Consider the following 22101-nt stretch of genomic DNA (forward strand, 5'->3'; position numbering starts at 1 on the left):
CAGACATAAAAGGCCACATATCATATGATACCATGTATGTGGGATGAACACAATAAGCAAATCTTCAAAGGCAGAAAGTCTCAGATTGCCAGGGGCTGGGGGAAACGGGGACTAGAGAGTGACAGCTAAAGGGTATATGGTTTTCTTTGGACAATGGATTCAATAGTGATGGTTGTACAACTTTATGAATATACTAAAAACCACCAAATTATGTGTTCTAAAAGGGTAAATTTTATGGTATGTGAATTATAACTCAGTAAAATAATGTTTAAGAAAAGTAAAATAGACTGTTAGCTGTAAGACACTAGAATTAATTTTTTAGCAAGTTAAAGTCTAGTTTTTCAGTTAATTCTGTAATTATATATTTTTGAAAAGAGTACATTTTGATAAAGAGATGTGAATCAGGAAATTGTAACTGTGTAGCTGTATCTTCATAACCTTTTCTTTTTTAAGTGACAATTGGGACATTTTAAAACTGATACAGGAAACTATTTGCTTCTATTACTAGAGTTTGGCTTTATATTTTTAATTAGTGTTACTGCTTTTGGAATTGTTATCCTTTGTTTAAATGCTCAGTCATCATTCTAATGGCTTTCAGACAGTTTTAAGTAAGAGTGTTTACATGTATGTGTGCTTGTGTGTGTGTTTTCTTATCCTATTTTATGATGTGTAAGTGGTTTAAGTATGTTCTAGAATAATATGAGCAGTGTGTATAGATCTGATTTCCCCCTTTATTAGTTCTCCTTCTCTTGTCCTCATCCTCTTCCCACCCCTGGCCTTTAATCTGCAAAATATAAAAAGGAGTTAGAGTGTAATACCTTATTTTTACTTATTTCAGTAAGCATTTAGTGAGCATCTACTATTTGTCAAAGCACTGTACTCAGCTTAAAGATACAGAAGTGAAATGTTGGGTAACAGATAAAATGATACATCTCCAACTACTCTTAAAACAGTTAAGAAAGTATTTAATTCAGATAAGGGAAGTTAGGCAGGACTTCTTCGTGCCATTAATATAGAAGGTTGAACTTTGAAACCAAGTCACATCTGTTGTGCGTTTTTAGAAAACTACTGAAAGTAGAGCTCATGCTTGGCCTTAGCACATCTCACAACTACATCAACACACACACACACACACACACACACACACACACACACACACACACAAAAACCATAGGAGAAGCAATGGGATCTGACCCCAAGAAGTATGTAAAAACCAAAAATCTTTTTTTTTTCAAATTGGCCACACAGGTATAAAGGTAATAGGTGAAAGTTTGTTTTCTACTGCCTTGATTGCTTAACATGTTGAAAACCTTTTAAACCATCAGGGCTTTTAGAAGTTTTCTTCCCATAATACACTTCCTAGATTAAAAAAAAATACCATCACAAACTTAAAGGAATTTCTGTTTTTATTGGTATTTTTAAAGAAACAGACAAATTATCTTTACATTGCTTTCCGCAGGACTGATGTGTGGTGATACAGCCACGTTGGTTGTTGAATACTGAAATGCATCCTTACGGGTTGGTAAAGAGCTGATGCCATAAGCCATCTGGATGCCCTGCCTCACCCCAGCTTCTCCCCCAGAAAATGCCAGCCCCACATCTCCTCACAATCCAATACTTTAAAGGTTATCCCCAGGCATAGAAAGAGGCCTTCAGGACCCTATTTTTGCATCTATCCTGATTGCGGGTGACTGGGCCATCCCCGTTGTTTAATAATTTTGAATATCACTGTTTCTGACTATAGCATGAATTATTACTGTTTTAACCATGTTTGTGTTCTTCCAGCTAGGGTATCAAATGGCTCTAGCCCCCCTGCTGTTGCTCATCTGTGTAGAACCAAAATTCGGAGTTTTGTTATTTTCTCAGTAACCCAGGGTACCATCATACTGTAACTCCCAACAGTCTCCTAAACCATACTGCTTTTTTTCCTTATTTCTTTCAGTGTTGGCAGTTTGACCTAAGTTCTCTGTTCTCTTACTGTTCCTTCCAGTTCGCTTTGCACCTTATAGGCCTCCAGATATCTCCCTGAAGCCTCTGCTCTTTGAAGTGCCCAGCATCACTACAGAGTCCGTGTTTGTTGGCCGGGATTGGGTTTTCCATGAAATAGACTCTCAACTTCAAAGTTCAAATGCCAGCGTGAACCAAGGTGTGGTGATTGTGGGAAACATTGGGTTCGGCAAAACTTCCATCATCTCCAGGCTGGTGGCCCTCAGCTGCCACGGAACGCGGATGAGACAGATCGCCTCTGACAGTCCCCACGCCTCCCCTAAACGTATGTATTCCTTTTTAAAGAACTCCCTGCTTCATTGCTCTGGAATTCTTTCTGACATTTTTTAAGTCTCATATCCTTTCGTTTTCTGATCTGCAAAACCTGACTTGTATGTGAGGACCGTGAATTCAGAGTTGGGGGAAAGAATGTAGTACTCTGTTTACATTTAACCCACATATGCAACAGTCACCTAAGTGTGACTGAAAACCTTTCTCTCAGAATAAATTTATGACTTCCCTACTGACTGTCTGGCTACTCTGTCCTTTGGATAGTGACCACAGAAGTTGCCTGTAAGAGCTGTCTGCATCCATCAGTGTCAGCTTTCGCTCCACCAGTGCCCCGTCCTCATTTACACGCCAACACAGTCTGTTTGCAGCCTTCATTTCTTTGCGATTGATGTCACCATTGCACTGCTTGGATTTGAACGTCATTGTGTCCTTGAAGGGTTTCTCCTGCTTCCTTGTGAGAAGATGCTGAGATTTCATATATATTCATGCTTCTTTCATCACAGGCTGGGTGCAGCTAAATGACCACCATCAGGATCTTATTTATTTTTAAAATCCTCATGTGGTCCTTCATACCAGGCATTCTCTAATAAAAGCTTAACAAATATTAATTCAGCCAATCTTCTTGTCAACTCAGTGAGGTATTTCCTGTTATCTTCATTTCACAGATAAATGGTTTGAGGCTCAGAGAGGTTAAGCAAGCCTCCGAGGTTTCAAAGCCAGTAAATGGTGAAACTAGCATTTGAGCCCAAGCAGCCTGGTGTCAGAGGCCGGCCTCATCTATTTGGCTGTGCTCCCTCTCTTTATCGATGGAACTCACTTGAGTGAAGAAGATAAAAGGAAATGAATGTGTGGTTGTTCTTCCTGTACACAGTATATGTATAGAACCAATCTACCTGGTTTCTGTTAGGTATAAGAGAACAAAAAAGAAACTATTGCTCTGCTAATCCAAATCAATAATGTAGCTCATCACAGATTTCCAGACAGCAACCACTAGAAATGGTTTGTTTGAGATCATAGTAGCTGCAGAGTCCAGCACAGTGCTATAGAAACTCAGCAGGCACTCACTGAATACCCTCCAAACATCTTGGCTTCCTGTGGAAATTAATTAGCAGTTTCATGTCATTAAGTAGGCAGATTGCCTCTGGTAAACTTACGGATATCTGACAAGTAGAAGAACTAATGTCTAGAAAGAAAACTGATTAAAACAAGAGTTCCTGCTTGCCAGAGTATGGTGAAAATTGGTATGGAAGAATTCATGACTTAAGAGCAATATCATACTCAGTTTCCGCATGAAGTTTTTCTGAGTAGCTTGTCATAATGTCATGGGAGTCAAGACCCCACAGTTTGAGCCCCAACACTCAAATTGACTACACTTTATAACCTTGAGAATTTTACTTTAATCCTTTAAACCTCAGTTTTGTTATCTGTAAAATGAGGAAGTGGGATAAAGTGATCTTTAAGATTCATCCCTATGCTAAAATTCTGTGATTCTAAGATGTCTTCTTCATGGTTGAAAGTAACTTCCGCACCTATTCCAGTATTTTCCTTAGAGTGCTTAAGTATTACCCAGACCACTTCTTATCTGAGTCATCCCAGAGGTTAAGTATTTGAGTGTGTCAGAAAGAAAAACAGATAGGTAATAGTCTCTCTGACTCCTCTGTGTATCACTGTTGCAGATAACAGCATGGTAGAGTCATGGCTCAAGGGCAAGAAGAGCTGCTTTCTCTGAAAGCAAAGGTACCTAGGAGTGCCCCCCTCTAAGCCTGGGAGAGCAGGAGTTTATAGAAAACAGCCTATGTGCTCCCCAAAGCAGAGGTTCTTTAAAGGGAGTTCATTAAGTTACTCTCTAACATCCACTGGTTTTACCTCCAGAGAAACTCTGAAAATACTGGGACACTCCCATTCATGTGATAAATGTCCACATGTTGAGACTGTAGATTCGGCCTGATAGTTAACTTTCAAAACTTGAAAAGGTGTTAAAGGAGATAGAGTATGTGCTTATGTATTTATCAGAATTATACAGAACCAGCATTGCCTTGTAATCTTCAATGTAATCATTTTTGTTGCATTTTTGATGTCCAAACTACGTTCTACCTGTGCCATCTTAACTGAACCACTACTCTTTAAGAAGAGTCAAGAATAAGAGGTTGATAAAGAACAAGCTGTTTTCCAGCATCAGTCTGTTTACTACATTAGCCAGCCCAGGGAGTGTTAATGGCAGTAGCAGAATTTTTTTTATTAATGAATAAGAATGATGTCTGTGGAGAGAGAATTGGCTTAATTTTTTACAGTTTAATTTACATTAAGCTTTGATAGGTTTGTTCGGAATCCCACTGGCCTTCCGATCCCTCAATCAGTGGTACCGATGATATAGTTGTAGTAATAATGAAACAAAGTGGAAAATTATTGGAGCTCCCAACTTCCATTTCTGCATTCTCTGTCATTCTTTCTTCTGTCCTTGCCTCCTCCACACTGAGCAGCACTGCTGAGGAAAATGTGAGCAGTTTAGCCTGCAGCACTGCATTGCCTGGCTGTGTCCTTCCCCCACAGACACCCAGCCCCCAGCCGCCCCCTCCTTGTCATTTCCCTGGGAAGGTACAGAAAAGCTGTCAAGGCAGGCACTAGCCTGTCATCCTGCTTTCCGCCTACACCCCTCCCCAAACGTGACTCCCCCATCAGTCTCCACCACCGTCATCACCCACCCCTCAACACATACACAGAAAGAACAGAAACATTTTGTGAAAATGGACCTGTTGTGTAATTCAGGCATTATTACATTAACTACAAGTATATTCAGCACGGTAGTTAGGGAAGCTTTGTCTAATACAAGACGATATTTTCCTATCACTAAAATTCTCAGTGTAGTTATTGTTTGGATTTGACATTTGCCAACAGCTGCCAGGCCCCCCAAATAACTATTAAGTGAGTAACCCCTACCCTCCCTATTCTGCTCATTCCAGAAGTCTGTTTTGCCAGTTTGCTGTGCACACTCACTGCTCCTCCCTATTAACTTTTGTTTCTACTGTTCTCTGAATACAAAGCAGAAAGTAAAGACACCCAGACAAAAAAGGGGGCATCTCCAAAAGGGAACAGCTAGAAGACAGACAATTCTCGGATAATAATTACCCACAAAATCAAATACCAGATAAAGGGGCACAGGGTGGGGAGAGAGAGTGAACAACAGGCACGATACAGTGACAGTCACTGAACTTGATCTCACACATTTCTTCAGCCTTCGTTCGCTGCCATCTTCCACACTCACCCTCCTGCAGTTTGTTCAGAACCCTGCCCTGTGGTCAGGGAATAAACTCTGCCATTTGGTTGGAAGAAGTCTCAATTCAGTCCTACTGGTAGGGAGTTAAATTAAAACTGTTTCCTTCTATTTCACTTCCTCCTTTTCAATAGATATTGACCATCAAATAACAGTTTACCTATTTTGTACCCATTTTTTAAGTATCTATATTCATAAATACAGTGTATAATGTCTAGTAGTTAAGATATTATCTAAATAACATGAACAAATAGAAGTTTTAAAAAATAGCTTTATTAAGCTACAATTCACTTATCATATAATTCATCCATTTAAATCATCAATTCAGTGCTTTTTTTTTTTTGAGTTGTGCAGCAATCACTATAATCTTAGAACTTTTTCATTTCCCTCTAAGAAAATTCCATGCCCATTAGCAGCAATCTCCATTTCCCCACCTAAGTCTCTGTCTCCACCCCTAGATAACCCCTAGTACTTTTTGTCTCTATGTATTTCTTTATTCTGGGCATTTCACACAAATAGAATCATATAATACATGGTCTTTTGTAACTGGCTTATTTGAGTGAGTGTAATGTTTCAGGACTTACGCATGTTGTAGCATATATCAGTATCTCATTTCTTTTTATTGTTGAGTAATGTTCCATTGTATGAATTCTCCATTTTTCAGTTGATGGACATTTGGGTTGTTTCTGCTTTGGGGCTATTAATGAATTTTGCTTCTTGGAACATTTGTGTACAAAGTTTTTCATGGACATATGTTTTTATTTCTCTTGGGTACATACCTTGGAGTAGAACTGCTGGATCAAAGAACAAATGGAATTTAACCAATCTTCCTTTAGTTGAGAGTTTTATGATTACCTGATGAAACATCTCATCTTTTTAATAATCCAGATTTAGATGCCAACAGAGAGCTGCCACTTACACAGCCACCTTCAGCGCACTCATCCATCACCAGTGGAAGCTGCCCAGGAACTCCAGAAATGCGCCGGCGGCAAGAGGAGGCTATGCGGAGACTAGCCTCGCAGGTACAGTAGATTCCCAGGTCACAGGCGAGCTAGTTCCATTTTAACATGCAGGGGGCAATGGGAGGGAGACCCCTGGCAAAGTGAGCAAAAGTTCATACAGGTGTACTGTGAGAACATGGAGAAAAGTTTTTTGTTTTTTTTTTTTTTTTTTGCTGTTTCTAGAAAAATACTTGTTACTATGGAATCAGAACTTTATTGTTGGAAAGGCCCTTAGAAATAACCAGACTCCCATAATAAATAGATATAGAAGTTGAGATCAAAGAAGTCTTATCTTTATCTTACCCAAGATCACAGTAAAAGTAATCAGTGGTTTTTTTATTTTCATTCCTAGTTCAAAATTCTTCTTGCTATACTACACTGTCAATAATTTTTCTGTGTTTGGTTTTAAATTTCTATTTTTATCAAAGTAACATATGCATATATTAGAAAATTGAATAATATTAAAAGGCTTATAATAAAAACCAGAAATTCTCTTCCCCTCCTCTCCCACCCTCTCCCCAAAGACAGCCACTTTCAATATTTAGAGATTTTCTCTACTCTTTACCTCCAGTTTCTAAATAGTATTCATGTGCTGCTGAACTTTTTTCATCAGTTTTTTACATTATCTGTTGCTTCTTATTACGGGTGATGAGAATTTTAGCACTTTCACCTTCCTTCTTCCCTCTACTATCTCAGTACAGGTATATGATGATTTTTGTCTGAATCCATATTATAGTATTTTCAGTATTAATATTACATAAATATGGTTCACTGTGGAACCACAGATAACATATTCTTCTCGAGCAGTTTTGTTTTCCTTGGGTTATGAAATGCCTCATTTTAAAATGTGCTTATTTTTCTTCAAAACTCTGGCTGTATTTCCATAACCATTAATGCTTTTGTCAGATGCCTCTCAATACAATTTTCCGCATCAGGTACATTCCCCCACTCGCCCCCCACCCCTGCAGACATTTATCCTAGAGCTTTCCATCCAGCTTAATCTGGACTTAGAAATGTCCTCAAGGCTTACGACCTAGTTGTTATCCTGGAAATCCCTATTACTTCTCTTCTGTGTTTGATCCCATGTCATCTTTCTTGACGTATTCCTTTTTTTGATGGAGCACATCCTCCAGTAGCTTCCTAAGAAAGAATTCATAGGAGGTAAGTTTTTTGAGACCTAATGCTTCTAAAGGCATCTTTATTCCATTCTGATACATTACTATTTGTTTGACATAATGTAATTCTAGGATAAGCATTATTTTCCCTCAGAATTTTGAAGACATCCATCTTGAACTTCCAGTATTGCTATTAAATAATTTAGTACTATTCTTATTCCTAATTCTTCATATATATATATACCTTTTTTCTCTCCAGAAGCTTTTAGAATCTTTTTATTACCACTGTTCTTGGGTCTTTTTTTCATATTCTGTCAGTACCTTATGAGTCCTGAAGATATTTTTTGATTCAGGGAGATGCTTTGGTATTATTTGGTATTATTTATTGATAATTTCCTCATCACCACTTCTTCTGTCCTTCTACAACACCTTTTAATCAAAATTTAGGTTTTCTATACTAATTTTCTACTTTCCTTAACTTTTCTATTTCCTGTACTTTTGTTTTTCTATTTTGTTTTATGATCCACCTTTAAGAGATTTCTTCAACATTACCTTTCAGTTCTTTCACATACAAAAATTTTAGCTATCATAGTTTTAATTTCTAATAGGTCTTTTTTCCCACGTTCTTCCTCTTTTTTTTTTCCTAATAGCATACCGTTCTTATTTTATGGATGCAATGTGTTCTCTTCTCTCTTCCTTAACAGTAAGGCACTGGAAAACTGACAGAAGCTTGTGTACGTAGAGAGTTTAACTATAGAGCATTAAGACAACCCACCAACCTTTACTGGCAATACCCAAAAGTCAGTGTCCGTAATTTTTTTTTTCTTATACTGTTCATCTTCTCTAGCAAAGATTCCACCAGCTTCCTTCCTGGAGGTTATGTATCCTGATTACCAGCATTCTGGAGGTGGACAGGAAAAGGGGGCTGGAGTTTCATTACTCAGTATGCAAATTCTTACTTAAGCCTCCAGTTTTCAGTCCTGTACCTGATCCTCCCCTACTCTGTGTCTGTATCCATCCCTAAGCCTAGATCCTCTATGTTTAGCTTCTCTAGTGAATATAGTTCTCTTTTCTGTGGGTTTTGGGGAAGGTAGTCACCTGGCTGGGCAGGATGGGGTTGGATATATGGGGATCTAACTGCTCCTTATATAAACTTTAATAAAATAATTTGTGTTTTCACCTCCCTTCTTTGCCCTCATCTTCCACAGTACCTGGTGCTTCTAACTCCTATGTTTTTTCTAAGATTTTACAGGTAATTGGACTTATTCCTATTGTTACCCCTAGCAGGCATTTATTTTTTCCTTCTTCTGTCTGTTAAGTCATTTAATCCTATATCCGCTTTCCATCTTTATATTTTACAATCTGAAATTATAGATGGGTATTCCTATAGATGGAGTTTGCATTTCTGTTTCTTATTCTCTTTATTTTTGAGGATTTTAGGGAGAAAAGTAGAGTGCAAAATGTCTGTCTCAGATATTTAAAGAAGTCTCTTGTCATGGTTAATTAGTAATGAAGAGCAGAGAGTCATCTGCAGTATCATAAGGTTCTAATTTCTTCATAGAAATCCTCTTCAGCTCAGAGCCAGAAACAGCATGTTTCCCCCAGCTACATTTTTAATTATCCCCGCTTACTGGTACACACCCATTTATAAATGGGCTTCTGAAAACAGTCTGAGATTTCCCTCATATCTGCTAATTCAGTGCAACTTTAAAAGACATCTTTGTTTTTTTCTAAATATTCTGTGTAAACTGACTCCAGCCTCTTCTTTAAAACAATCAGAATAAATATCATCTTAGAAATACGCAAATGCTGAAGAGCTTCCATCATCACAGTCATTTATTTATTCACTTTAGAATATATGCTTGGAACACCGGTAGTACAAGGCTAAAGTTAAAGCAGTGAACAAAACAGATACACTCTCTGCTGTTATGAAGCCCACATTTTTGTGGTGGGAGAAAGTCAGTGAACAAACAAATGTATATGTCACATGGTGATGAGTGCTAAAAAGAGCTCAGAGAATTAAGTCTCCCTGGGTTGTCACTTCTTAGTCTCTCATCAAGAGAAAAAAAAAAAAACTCAAGATGTTTATGTTCAATATTGGACAATGTTAAATATTTTTAGTAGAGAATTAGTAACTACACTCACTTGAAAAATGATCACATTTTAAAGTTTTATGGTTGTGTCTTCTTTAAGCAAAATACAAATAAATCTTTTTTACCTAGAAATGGGATATTTTTAAATTTATATTAAACAGTTTATAAGAATTAGCCCCTTAGATTAAGACTGATGTTTGGTTTAATATTTGGAAAGTATTAAATATTATAAGTAAGAAGTTAGTGATTATTTACACTTACTCAAAGAGCATATTTTAAAATTTATGCTTATTTCTCCCTTAAGCAAAATATAAATACATCTGTTTGCTCGTAAAAATGGGATATTTTTAAGTTTATACTAAATATTGTACAACAAATGGCCTCTTCAATTAAAATTTTGCATATTAACCCACATGGGACACAAGTATACAAGTTCAAGTATACAAGTTTGTGCTGTAAAAACATAGAGCAGAAACCAGCAGTCTTGCTTCTTATGCTTCTCATCTGTAACAAACTGATAAGCAGAAATTATCTTTTTAAATCCATATTTTGATGAAGTAAGTTAATATATGAGAAAAACCTCTTGATCTGATAAAGTTCTTGCTGATGATCCTAGCACGTCATTAGTTATCATTGGTCTTCCACAGTATTCTTGCTGCTTCTTGTGCTGCTACTTGGTTGAGAACATTGAAGAGTTCTTGTCACAACTTTAGGGCAGTTTCACTTCTTATTTTTATTTATCTATTTATTTACTTTCCACTTGAAGTAACAGGTTTTACTAGGTCTACATCTCTTAAATGTTTTTCCAGTTAATATTACATGTTTCTTCTGAAGTAGAGTCACAGTGGAGGGGTACAGAGATCTCATTCAGGGCCTTTCTTGGAGCGTGTGGCTTTAACTATAACAATGATAGCTTTTGAAGGCTTTTAGTCTGTTGCTACCAAGTGGTCATACATGCAGAATTCTCTGGACAAGGAAAGGCTAGCTTCCAATTACTCAGGGCTTAATGTGTGTTGAGCTCAGTACTGTTTACATTATATGTGTTATTTTACTTCATTCTTGTCTTAAGCCTGTGAGGTGGTCATTATCCCCATTTTACGGATGTGGAAGCTGTACTTCAGTGATAATTCATTTTTCCAAGGTTATACTGTTAGTAAATGGCAGAGCTAGTGTACAGAGCCAATGAGGTGAGCCCTTTTATTCTCCCCATTTTACGGATAAGGAAACAGAGCCTCTGAGGTTACATAACTCGCTGAGGTAACTAATACATGACTGAACCAAGATTTCAGCTGAGGCAGGCGGGCTCCAGAGTCCCTGCTTTTTTTTTCTTTTTTTCTATTTTTTTCTTTTTATTGAGTTATAGTCATTTTACAATGTTGTGTCAAATTCCATTGTAGAGCACAATTTTTCAGTCATACACAGAGTCCCTGCTTTTAACCACTGTACTGTGCTTCCTCTATAGTATGACAGGGAAGATTTTCGTTTAGTGTTCTCTTAGAAAAATCTATCGGTAATTGAATATGGCTCTAAAGCAAGAAAATTATAATGAAGGAGCACCTTTCGGTCATTTTGCTGACTTAAAATTCTTCAGAAAGTTTTCTTCAAAAAGTTTTTATGCAACTGGAAACTCTTGTCACATTAGGTAAGTTATCACTGGCTTAGTCCATAGATTAAGAAGCTAATCCATCTGAAATAAACTAATTAGAGAAACCAGCTAATTTTAAGAAGTGTCACTGAAACACAAAAAGCAAAGGTTTTTTTTTTTTCCTAAGGAAATCTGTGTAAGAAAAAAAATGGAATGTCATCCTTGCCAAGAGATCAGTTCTGTACCAAATCAGGGGAAGGTCAGATGATCATGGTTCCTGAGATTGTTCTGCTGCTGTTTAAGTTACCAGCCAAAGAAGTGATCGTTTCAACAGTTCTGAAATGCGTGTTGAGCATAGACTGAAGCCACACACACACACACACAGAAAGAGAAAAACAAAAATAACGACAATGAAGTATAAGATTTGATTTGTGTTCCAGTTACCTATTTTGAAAAGATTTACATTTTAGGAGAAATGTGATCCAGACCAAACAACAAATAGCCTATAGGTGGTATTTTTTAAAGTTTGTCTAGGGCATCTTTCCTCTAAAAATTAACATTGGAATTTTATGGTGAGACCCAGATTTCGTCAACATTCAGGATACTGAATGTGGGAAACAACCTTGTTTATTTGTTTGTCATTTTTGTGTTTTTTAATCTATCTCTTCCACGAGAATGGGTCAGGATTTAAATTATTTTTCACGACTATGTCCCCAGCTCCTAGCGCAAGGCGTAGCACATAAATATGTGTTAAATGAATCAATAAATTGTAGTCTGTTTTCTATACTGGAGCCTAAGTAATCTTTATAAAGCATACCTTTGTTTTTGCTACTTAAGAGCTGTCAGTGGCTCCTCATTGCCCTTGGATGGAATCCAAACTCCCTTCTTAAAACATCCCATGCACTATAATAAAGGGTCTTTACTTTTTATATCTAGCCCCAGGTTTCTCAGCCTCAGCACTGTTGACATTTTGGGCTAGATAATTCTTTGTTTGGGGGCTGTCCTGTTTATTGTAATATGTTAAGAAGGATCTCTGGCCTCTACTCACTAGCCAGTAACATTCTCCCCACCCCCAGCTGTGGTGACCAAAACTGTCTCCAGACGCTGCCAAATGTCCCCTGGGAGCAAAGCCACCCCAGTTGAAAACCCCTGCTATGTCTTATCTCCCACCACTCCCCACTCACTCACACTCTAGCCACACTAAAACTGATTCAGTTCCTTGAACCTGTAAAGCTGCGTCTTGCCTGAGGGCCTTTGCATGTACTGTTTTCCTCTGCCTGGAACTCTACTGCCTCATCCCTCAGATTGCAGCTGAAATTTTGCTTCTTCTAAGAAGCCTTCTCTGGCTGTCATAAATTACTTATTTACATGCCCCATCCATGTGGTGCCTCAGCATCTTCTATTTCCTCTCTGATAGTGCTTTTCCCCCACAGTTTTATTGAGATATAATTGACATATAACATTGTATTAGTTAAAGATGATGTGTGTGCATATTGTAAAATGATTAGCACAGTAAGTTTAGTTAATACTCATCATCGCACATAGTTACAGAATATTTTTCTTCTGGTGAGAACTGTTAAGATCTACTCTCTTAACCACTTTCAAATATACGATATAATATTAACTGCCATCACCATGTTGTACAACATCGCAGTAATAAGAATAATGTTGCAGACACCATCCACTGATGGATACTAAAATTAGTGGTCAGAAACTTGAGGAGAAACAGGATTTGCATTGTCTCAAAGTATCTCCCCCAAGATATTTGTTAACTACAAAGGATAAGATAGTAACTTTACAGCAGAGAAACTTTTACCTTAACCAAGTGATCAAGGTCAGCATGACCAGTAACAGGACACATCAATATCGTGAGCCCTGGAACGTGACCCACTGATAATGACACAACATTGTTTATGTGGTGTTCTTGCCCAAAAGTCACAGTTGGGTTGTGAGGAAGACTCCACATTGACTGCCATTCAACAAAATTAACTGATCAGTACTCTCCAAAAGTGTCAAGGTCATAAAAGACAAAGACTGAGGAGCTCTTACAGACTACCGGAGTCTAAGGAGAAATAACAACTAAAAGCAAATGGGGTCCTGGATAGAAGGCTGGACCAGAAAAAGTCTTTAGTGGGCAACTGGCAAAATTTGAATGATGCCTTTCATTAATAATATTGTGCCAGTGTTATTTCCTGGTTTGGATAATTCTGCTATGGTTACATAAGGTGTTAAGGGAAGCTGGGTAAGGGATATATAGAAACCCACATCTTTTTGCAATATTTCTGTAGGCCTAAAATTAGTTCAAAATAAAAAGTTTTAAAAAATAAATAAAACTTCTGCTGCCCCCCCAAAAAAGAGCTCCAAGCTGGAAAATTACTGAAGCTGAACCCAAGTCTGGAGCTATTCTTAGCTTCCAGTCCCAGGATGAGGATTAGAGTCAGAGTTGAGGGACAGGAGAAAAGGAAGAGAAGGTAGTTTTTTACACTGAGCCTCCAGGCCCCTAGAAACACTAAAAGCCAAACTGATGTGTTGGGAGGGATATGCTGAGTCAGAAAACAGTCAGGTGGTGGTGAGGGAGTTCTAGAAGGAGTGATGAAAAATAGACAGGGAACAAGAGTATGAGAGCAGACCTGAAGGAAGGTCAGTAGCAACATTAGAATTTAAGTGACAGTCATTATGTAAATCAAATTTTTATGTCCAGATGAATTCCACATATTCAAAGCTGCCTTTTCTTTATGTGAGATTAGCCTAATCCTTTCACCGATTATTCATTGAAAGTAGAAAATAATCTTTAAAGAGTGAAGGCCTGGGACTTAACACAGGCTTGACAGGTTTGCTGCTGTTCAGTCATTTGATTAGGGCCTTTGATGAGGATTATGCTTAGTTTGATCATTTCTGTGTACAGCATTAAATCAGAACCTTTTTCTACCCAAGGCTATACTGACCTCCAGTCTTTTTTTTTTTTTTTTTTTTTTTTAATCTGTATAGCCTACAACCTTGCCCTTTTTTTTCTTCCCTCACAGGAGTAATCTGAAAGTTACTCACTGTCTTCCTGTAAGAATTAACACAGTTCTGGTCGTATCAGATATATTTTGGATAGAATTGTTTTAATTAGAAGTTCAGGGATGTAACATGAGGAAAACTTGAGATAGAAAAAAATTAATAACATAAGAAAGACGTAGCTGAAAATGAAATTTCAGCAAGTCATTGTGAGAGACAAGAATTCACCAAAGAGAAAGGTTTTACCTGCTGATTTATTGGGGGTGGACTAATCCTGAACCATTTCCAAGAGGTTGAAATAATAGTGACTGAGTATTGGTGGCCGCGACGACTTCCTCAGAGTTGTAGGGGAGTGATCTAATATCCATCACTGAACACTGGTGCAATGACAGACTGAAGGGAAAAGCTACATTCTCAGACTTGTTTCCTATTTGTATATGTAGAAAGAGTGGTAGATGATGCCCATAGACAATTTGGGGAGAGAATGCCAAATGCTTTTTGACAGTATACTTACCTACTATGTGACTACTTTGAAATGTCTAGTAAGTGACCTATTTTGAGCCAACATACAAATTTTATGAAGATATTGAGTGGTCTTGTACAAATTTCATGAAGATGTTGAATGGTCTTTCTGCCTGAATTCTGCAGAGGAATTGAGATTTTCTTAGAAAGCCTAAAAAATACCTAAAATTAAAAGAAAGAAAGGCAGCTATAGAGGGGGTTTAGCAATGATCTTTGTTGGATAAAACCTCATTTAACCAAAAGCATAGATGATTTTTAATGAAATCAGTAAAAAGAACCCTCTTCCTAGATTTCAGAATTTTTATCTTCAAACTTGTATCCCATTACTTTAGGTAAAGAGTGAAGAGTTATAGCTGATTTGCTCAGCTGTGCTTTGCCTCAACATGTGAAATCAATTGAGGTAAAATATGATGAAAGTTCATATTGATTCAGAGGTTTGCCATTTGCTTTTTATAAAGTGGAGATTTCTGTCCATGTGGGCATAACCACTGGCATTCACTGTTCATTGAGAGGACAGATCAATTGCTGCCAAGTTTTCTCCTGAGGTTTCTTGTGTTGTGCTTAAGATAGGTAATAAAGGAGTGATCAATCTGTCTACAGAAAAGAGCGGAGATTTTTAAGTAGAATTCTTCATTTCCAGTTCCACGTCGTGTTCAGACATTATTGCTTCACTCACAAGCAATTCCTGCCCTCAGCTTTATATATGTTGTGACATTTCCTGTATTGTTCAGTTTTTTTCTAATGCTTAGAAGAATTTCAACTGTATTTTTAAAAAGTGACATTTCCAGCATTTGTTAAAGAGCAGGATGCCCAACCTAAAGATGAGGAGTCTTTTCAAAGCAGGACATGTTCATGGATGACTGTGTTCTCTGAGAGATGGTTGAAGAGTCGGAGTCCCGTAGTGTAACTGAGTCCTCCTGGGGCAAATTTCAAATCCCTGTAGGCACAAAGCCAGTAGCTGAAAAAGAGAGAATATACAGAACTTTGGTGATGCCCATGATGATGATGGAGAGGAAGAGAAGAGGAAGAAGGCGATGGTGGTGGTGGTGGTGGCACCCGCTAACATTACTGCACATTTCCTGTGTTCTGTGCACCCAGCCAGGTGCTTTCATACATTCAAGCTGAATCTCCCCTGCAGTTCCTTGTTACCTATAGGATCCCATCACTTTTGTGGGTAGTATGGTATCAACAGAGTGGTGTGTATTAAAATCACCCCCCTCTGCACTTGCCCTTGAGACAAAGTGAACAACCAGAAGGTATGGAGGGAGCTCTGTACAAATTCAAACAAACAAAAAAACAGAGCTAAAAATTCCAAGTTCCAGCCAGACCTTGGATAATATTAAGACTCATCCATATTCTGAGTTCTTTGAATTTAACACCTGAATCTAACAAAAATCTCACCCCTTTCCTTCTTCCTGTTACCTAATTCTTATTCTATCTCTGGGTGCTCAGGAAATATCTAGTGATAACTTTTAAATCTAAATTATTTTTATAAGGCTGTTTATAACACAACTATAATTTTATATGATAATTAAGAAGCATATGTTTGTTGAATCTAACATATGGTATTTCTCTGATTATTTTATTCCTAATGCTTTGTTACAAGATCAGACTCTTTCTTGTACTGCTACATGCCAAATAAGTAGAGATTAATGTAAATCTTCATTCTCAGGCCTGCTTCCTGTTTCTTGTAATCCAGAATGGAAACTCAATTTGTATTTATAAATGTTAATTATGAATTATAATTTCATATATATACAACAGAAATATCATGTCAAATTTCTGATCCTAGATAAATCAGGCCTTTTCTAAGTTAGCAGCGTTTACTGTTACTTGAAAAAGTTGAGGAATGTGGAGACAGAAGACAGTGTTAGAGAGCAATCATATGATAACCACGACTGTGCTCTTGCTCCTCATAAACCTGTTTGCATTCACATCTTTCTCTCGTAGGTGGTTGCCTATCACTATTGCCAAGCAGATAATGCCTACACCTGCCTGGTGCCAGAGTTCGTCCACAATGTTGCTGCCCTGCTGTGCCGCTCACCTCAGCTGGCGGCCTACCGGGAGCAGCTTCTCCGGGAGCCTCACCTGCAGAGCATGTTGAGCCTTCGGTCCTGTGTTCAAGACCCCATGGCCTCCTTCCGGAGGGGAGTCCTGGAGCCCCTGGAGAACCTCCACAAAGGTACCGATGGGGTGCCAAGAAGGTGGAAGGTGGAGGCTGTGGAAGGTGGAGGCTCTGGAGCCCAAGCTTACCTGGGGCATGCTATAGAAATGATTATTTTTATCACATTGCCAAAACTAAATGTTCCACAGATGATACCCTGGAGGATACAGTTAACAGATAAAAGATTTTACTTGAAAAAATTAAAATTTCTCCAGGGATTGCTACTTCCTCCTTTCTTTATAAAAATTTTCATTCTCATTTCCAAATATAATGCATTTTTCTTGAACCAAAGATAGTAGAGTTTCCAGTCCTTTCTGTGGAGTTCAAATAAATCAGTAGAGCCATGACTCCAACTCAGTGTCATGGAGTTTTTATGATTAGAAACCTCCTCAGTCTTTATATTTGCTATTTTTCTTTTTATTATTCCACAGTTCACGTAAAATCAAGTGGCATCCAGGGTTGTGTAACTCTGTGTATATACTAAAAATTACTTAACGGTCCACTAAAATGTATTAAGACATTTTTAAGAAGTAGGGGGAACTGAAATGGAACCCATCTCCTCCTCATGCTCATCATGCCTTTTCTCCCTTTTCACTCTGTGAATCTAGTGTTGGCTGTGGCCTAAGTGTAACCATCTCCTCCTTCACCCATCTCTCTGCCCCATCCCTTTCACAATGTTTTGTCAATTCTGGAAGCCGAAGAAAAGGATCTGAGTAAGCATGAGATTCCTGGGATATCCTGTTTATTCCTGAGAGACTTACATACTTTCCTCGGCAGTTTTGGAGGCATTCATAGGAAAAAGTGATTCTAATTTACATTCCCCTGGCACTGTCTTCAGTTATGTCAACTCTCATGCTGGTTACTTGGATATGAACTCTGATGAACTCTGTCTGTACCTCTGTTACCTGTTAGCCTTTCCATACCCTAGACTTTTTTAAACATTAGGATTCCTCTGCAAATATTTTAAGTGTATTTTCTGTACATTCAGCCAATCTCTCATCCTGTTAATTCTGCCTTCTTAGTGTTTCTCACATCCGTTAATCTCAAAATCATTCCTACCATTGTCACCCTCAAGGCTATTCAGTTGCCCATGACATCACATCTGTGTTGCTACGCTTCCTGGCCTTCTCTGGTTTTCTGATCTGGTGCTTCTTTCACATCATAACGGTCTTGGGAAGTTATTAAAATTTGTGTAGCACACTGGAATAAAAAAAGTCATGACTCTTCATGGCTGGGCATGACGGGCCTTGAAGCTCCAACTGTACCAAGCCCGATGCCCTGAGGGCTGAAAGGATTCGTTTTTAAGGCACACCTTTGACCCATTCATGACATACCGGGTGGGCAGTCTCTGCCGCAGTCTCTCTAGTCTTCTGTACTTTATGTACTGCTTCCAGGTAAAGCTTCATAAAGCATTGCTCTGATCACTAAATGTCCCTGTTCAGAAACCTTCAATGACTCCCTATTACCTCACTGAGTTAACTTCCAGTTAACTCCTTAGTCTATCATTTAAGGTACTTAATGGCTTAGATCCACCCTGCTTTCCAGCCTTATTATCCACTTTCCATGTCTTTACATGTAAACTAACACATCCATTAGTCCTTAAACACTCTGCTACATTTTCCTGCCTCCATACATTTGCTTATTGTTTCCTTTTCTTGATATGCCTTCTCTTCACATCTCTGCCTGTCAGAATTCTCACCATCTTTCAAGGACCAGCTTAAATACCACCTCATTCAAGGAATACCACCTGCCCCCTCTAGTAAGTTACGGTATCCTTTCAAATTGACATTAGGCTTTTTTATCTCTCACTTATGGTACTTCACACATTACTATATATGTAATAAGAATTTAAATTTTTATAACTAACATTGAACATTTATTATATGTCAGATATTATACTTTGTGCTTTATAAGAATTAGTTATTTCTGTACTTATCCCTTTGACTAAATTGTTTGCTACTGAAGTTAGGAACCTTTCTTAATTCAGCTGTTATCCTTCATAGTGACTACCTCACCTTGAACATAGTGGGCATTTCAGGGAATAAATTTTGAACAAATAGTGACCATATAAATTGATCACATATGGGGTACTTGAAGGAAGGACAGTGATACAAGGATCTACATCTTATGGCTTATTCAAGGAGAATATCCAAATGCTTGCAGATTCAGCTCCAGATTCTCAACATAATTCATGTGTTTTATAATTTTGCTACTGGATATATTTGCTGCTCATTAGGTCTCCATGAGCAGCTTTAGATATCCCCATTGAAAAATGTTGTTCTGAGTAAATTTAATTATTCTGTCAAACTCCCATGTTCTTATCCTTAAAACAAAATCACCGTCATGAGCAGTAGCTGGAAACACAATTTATAAAATAAATACTAAAAATTATTTGATTAGTCTAAAAGAAAGCAGGAAAGAAAGAACAGAATAATTTTTTTTTTTGAGATGAAACAAGCAGGATGAGAGAGAAAAATCAACCATATCAATAATTATATTAAATTTAAATGGACCAAATACATCTGTCAAAAGGCAGAAACTGTCAGATTGGATAAAAAGCAAGACTCAACCATATGCTATTTGCAGGAAACGTTATTTAAAGACACAGATTGAAAGTGAAAGGATAGAAAAATACATACCCTATAAACATGGAGCACAGGAAGCTGGAGTGGGTATATTAATGTGAGACAGAGGAGACTTCAAGACGAGGACTACTGCCAGAGGGGCATTTGATGAACCTAAAAGGACCGATTCATCGAGAAAATAATCCTAAATGTGTATGCATCTAATAATGGAGGTTCAAAATACATGAATCAAAAACTAACTGAACTGAAGAGATAAATATGCAAATACTCATAGTTGGAGATTTTAACACTTCTTTTTTGGTAACTAATAGAACAAGTAGACAAAAAAATTAGTAAGTATATAGAAGATTTGAACAACACTGTCAACCAACTTGATCCAATTGACATTTATAGAACACTACCCAATAACTACACAATATACAGTCTTTTCAAGTGCACAGTGACCATATTCTGGGCCATAAAATAAGTCTGAAATTTTCAAAAAATTAAAATCTATAGAAAATGTTCTCTGAGATAATAGAATTAAATTATAAGTCAATACACATAAAATCCTCCAATATTTAGAAATTTAAGAACATACTTCTAAATAACCCATGAAACAAAGAAGAAATTACAAAGGAAATTAAAGTATATTTCAAAATGAGTAATATGAAATCAATGGTTAAGTTTCTGACTTAATTAACTAGAAAAAAAAATGAGGACAATAAATCCAGAGTAAGTAGGAAGAAGTAAATGATAAAAAGCAAGAGCAACCATCAGTGAAATAGAAAAAAATTAATAGTAAAATGAATAAACCCTTAGCAAGATTGATCAAGAAAATGAGAGAAAAACACAAATTAACATCAGACATGAAAAAGGAGACAGCACAAATGACCAAAACACTCTTGAAAAAGAAAAAAATTAGAAGACCAACAGTACTTGGTTTCAAGATGTAATATAAGGCTACAGAAATCATGACAGGCAGTAAGTGTTAGTAGATGTTTAACAGTCAGCCCAGGGGTGGGGGCCTGATTTGAACATAAAAAATGTAGCAGTCAGCTCTCATGAGCCAGCTTGAGGTGGCTCTAGCACTCCACTGACAAGGTGGTATTCCCACAAGGATAGATAAATAGAGCAATGGAGCAGAATGGAGAATCTAAAACTAAACCCACATATATGGAGGCAGTTGACCTTCCTCAAAGGTATCAAGACAATATGGAAAAGAATTTTGTCATTAAATGATACTACAACAACTGGATACATGTATGGAAAAAATTAATCTCAATCCTTACCTTACACCATATATAAAAATTAATTCAAGGTAAATCATTATCCAAAATATAAAAGCTAATAGGAAAAACATAGAAGGATATCTTTATACCTGCTTGGGGTAGGTAAAGATTTCTAAGGACCTAAAAATCATTAATCATGTAAGAAAATTTAATAAACTGAACTTCATCAAAATTTTAAATGTCTCCTCAACATAAGATACCACTAAGAAAAAGGAAAAGCAGATCACAAAAAGAAAATCATTCACTCTGTATGTGTGTGTGCGCGTGCGCATGTGTGTGTGCGTGCACGTGTGTGTGCGTGCACGTGTGTGTGGAACAAAGCACTTGTATCCACAGTTCCTAAAGAGTTCCTATAAATCATTGATGAAGAGATAAATAATCCAATTTTTAAATGGACAAAAGATTTAGACACTTTACAAAAGAAGATATACAAACAGCATGTAAAAAGTTGTTTACCATCATTAGTCATCAGGGAAATGCAAATTAAAATCACAGTGAGATACAACTTTACTCCCACTACAGTGATTAAAATTTTTAAAGTTGAACATTTTTAAAGATGTTGGTGAAAATGATAAGCAGCTGGAACCTTATACATTGCTGGAGGGAGTTGAAAATGGTACAACTGCTTTGGGAAACTATTTGGCAGTTCCTTATAAAGTTAAATATAAGTCTGCCTTGTGACCAAGCAATTCTATTCCTATGTATTTACCCAAAAGAAATGAAAACATATGTCTACAAAAAGACTCATACAACAATGTTTATATCAGCTTTATTCAGAATAGTTAAAAACTGGAAACAGCCCGAATGTCCTTCAACAAAAGAATGCATAAACATAGTATATTCATTCAATGGATGTTCAATGAATTCTTAGTATTCAATTCTTAGTATTCTTCTTAGTGTTGTTCTTACATTCATATCAATGATAATATGAATTAGAACAGTGGTTGCCTATCAGGGATTGGGAGGGAATCTAAGGAAACTCTCTGGAGTGATAGAGATGTTTTATATTTTGATCAAGATGTTAGTTTCATGAGTATATACACTTGTCAAAACTCACCAAAGTGTACAGTTAAGATCTGCACAATTAATTGTATTAATTGTTTATACATTTTATCACAATAATTTTTTAAATAGAGAATTTTTTTAAAGTAGCTGGAGTTTTCTTTCCAGGAGAGTTCAGTGGAAAACAGTTTGAATTTAGATTCAGAAGCTAAATT

At 37.2% G+C, this 22101-nt stretch overlaps 1 protein-coding gene across 8 annotated transcripts in view; it reads left to right on the top strand.

Annotated features, from left to right (window-relative positions):
- The window catches only part of TANC2 (tetratricopeptide repeat, ankyrin repeat and coiled-coil containing 2), a 304614-nt gene that overhangs the window by 217470 nt on the left and 65043 nt on the right, over positions 1-22101 (top strand). For all 8 annotated transcript variants that reach the window (XM_010956001.3, XM_010956002.3, XM_074343434.1 and 5 more), the window contains 3 exons: positions 1991-2272; positions 6437-6570; positions 16815-17046. In XM_010956001.3, coding sequence (XP_010954303.2) covers positions 1991-2272; positions 6437-6570; positions 16815-17046 — 648 coding nt within the window. The remainder of the gene's footprint in view (positions 1-1990; positions 2273-6436; positions 6571-16814; positions 17047-22101) is intronic.

Source organism: Camelus bactrianus, chromosome 16 (genome assembly GCF_048773025.1).
Source record: "Camelus bactrianus isolate YW-2024 breed Bactrian camel chromosome 16, ASM4877302v1, whole genome shotgun sequence".
In the NCBI taxonomy this organism is placed as follows: Eukaryota; Metazoa; Chordata; class Mammalia; order Artiodactyla; family Camelidae; genus Camelus; species Camelus bactrianus.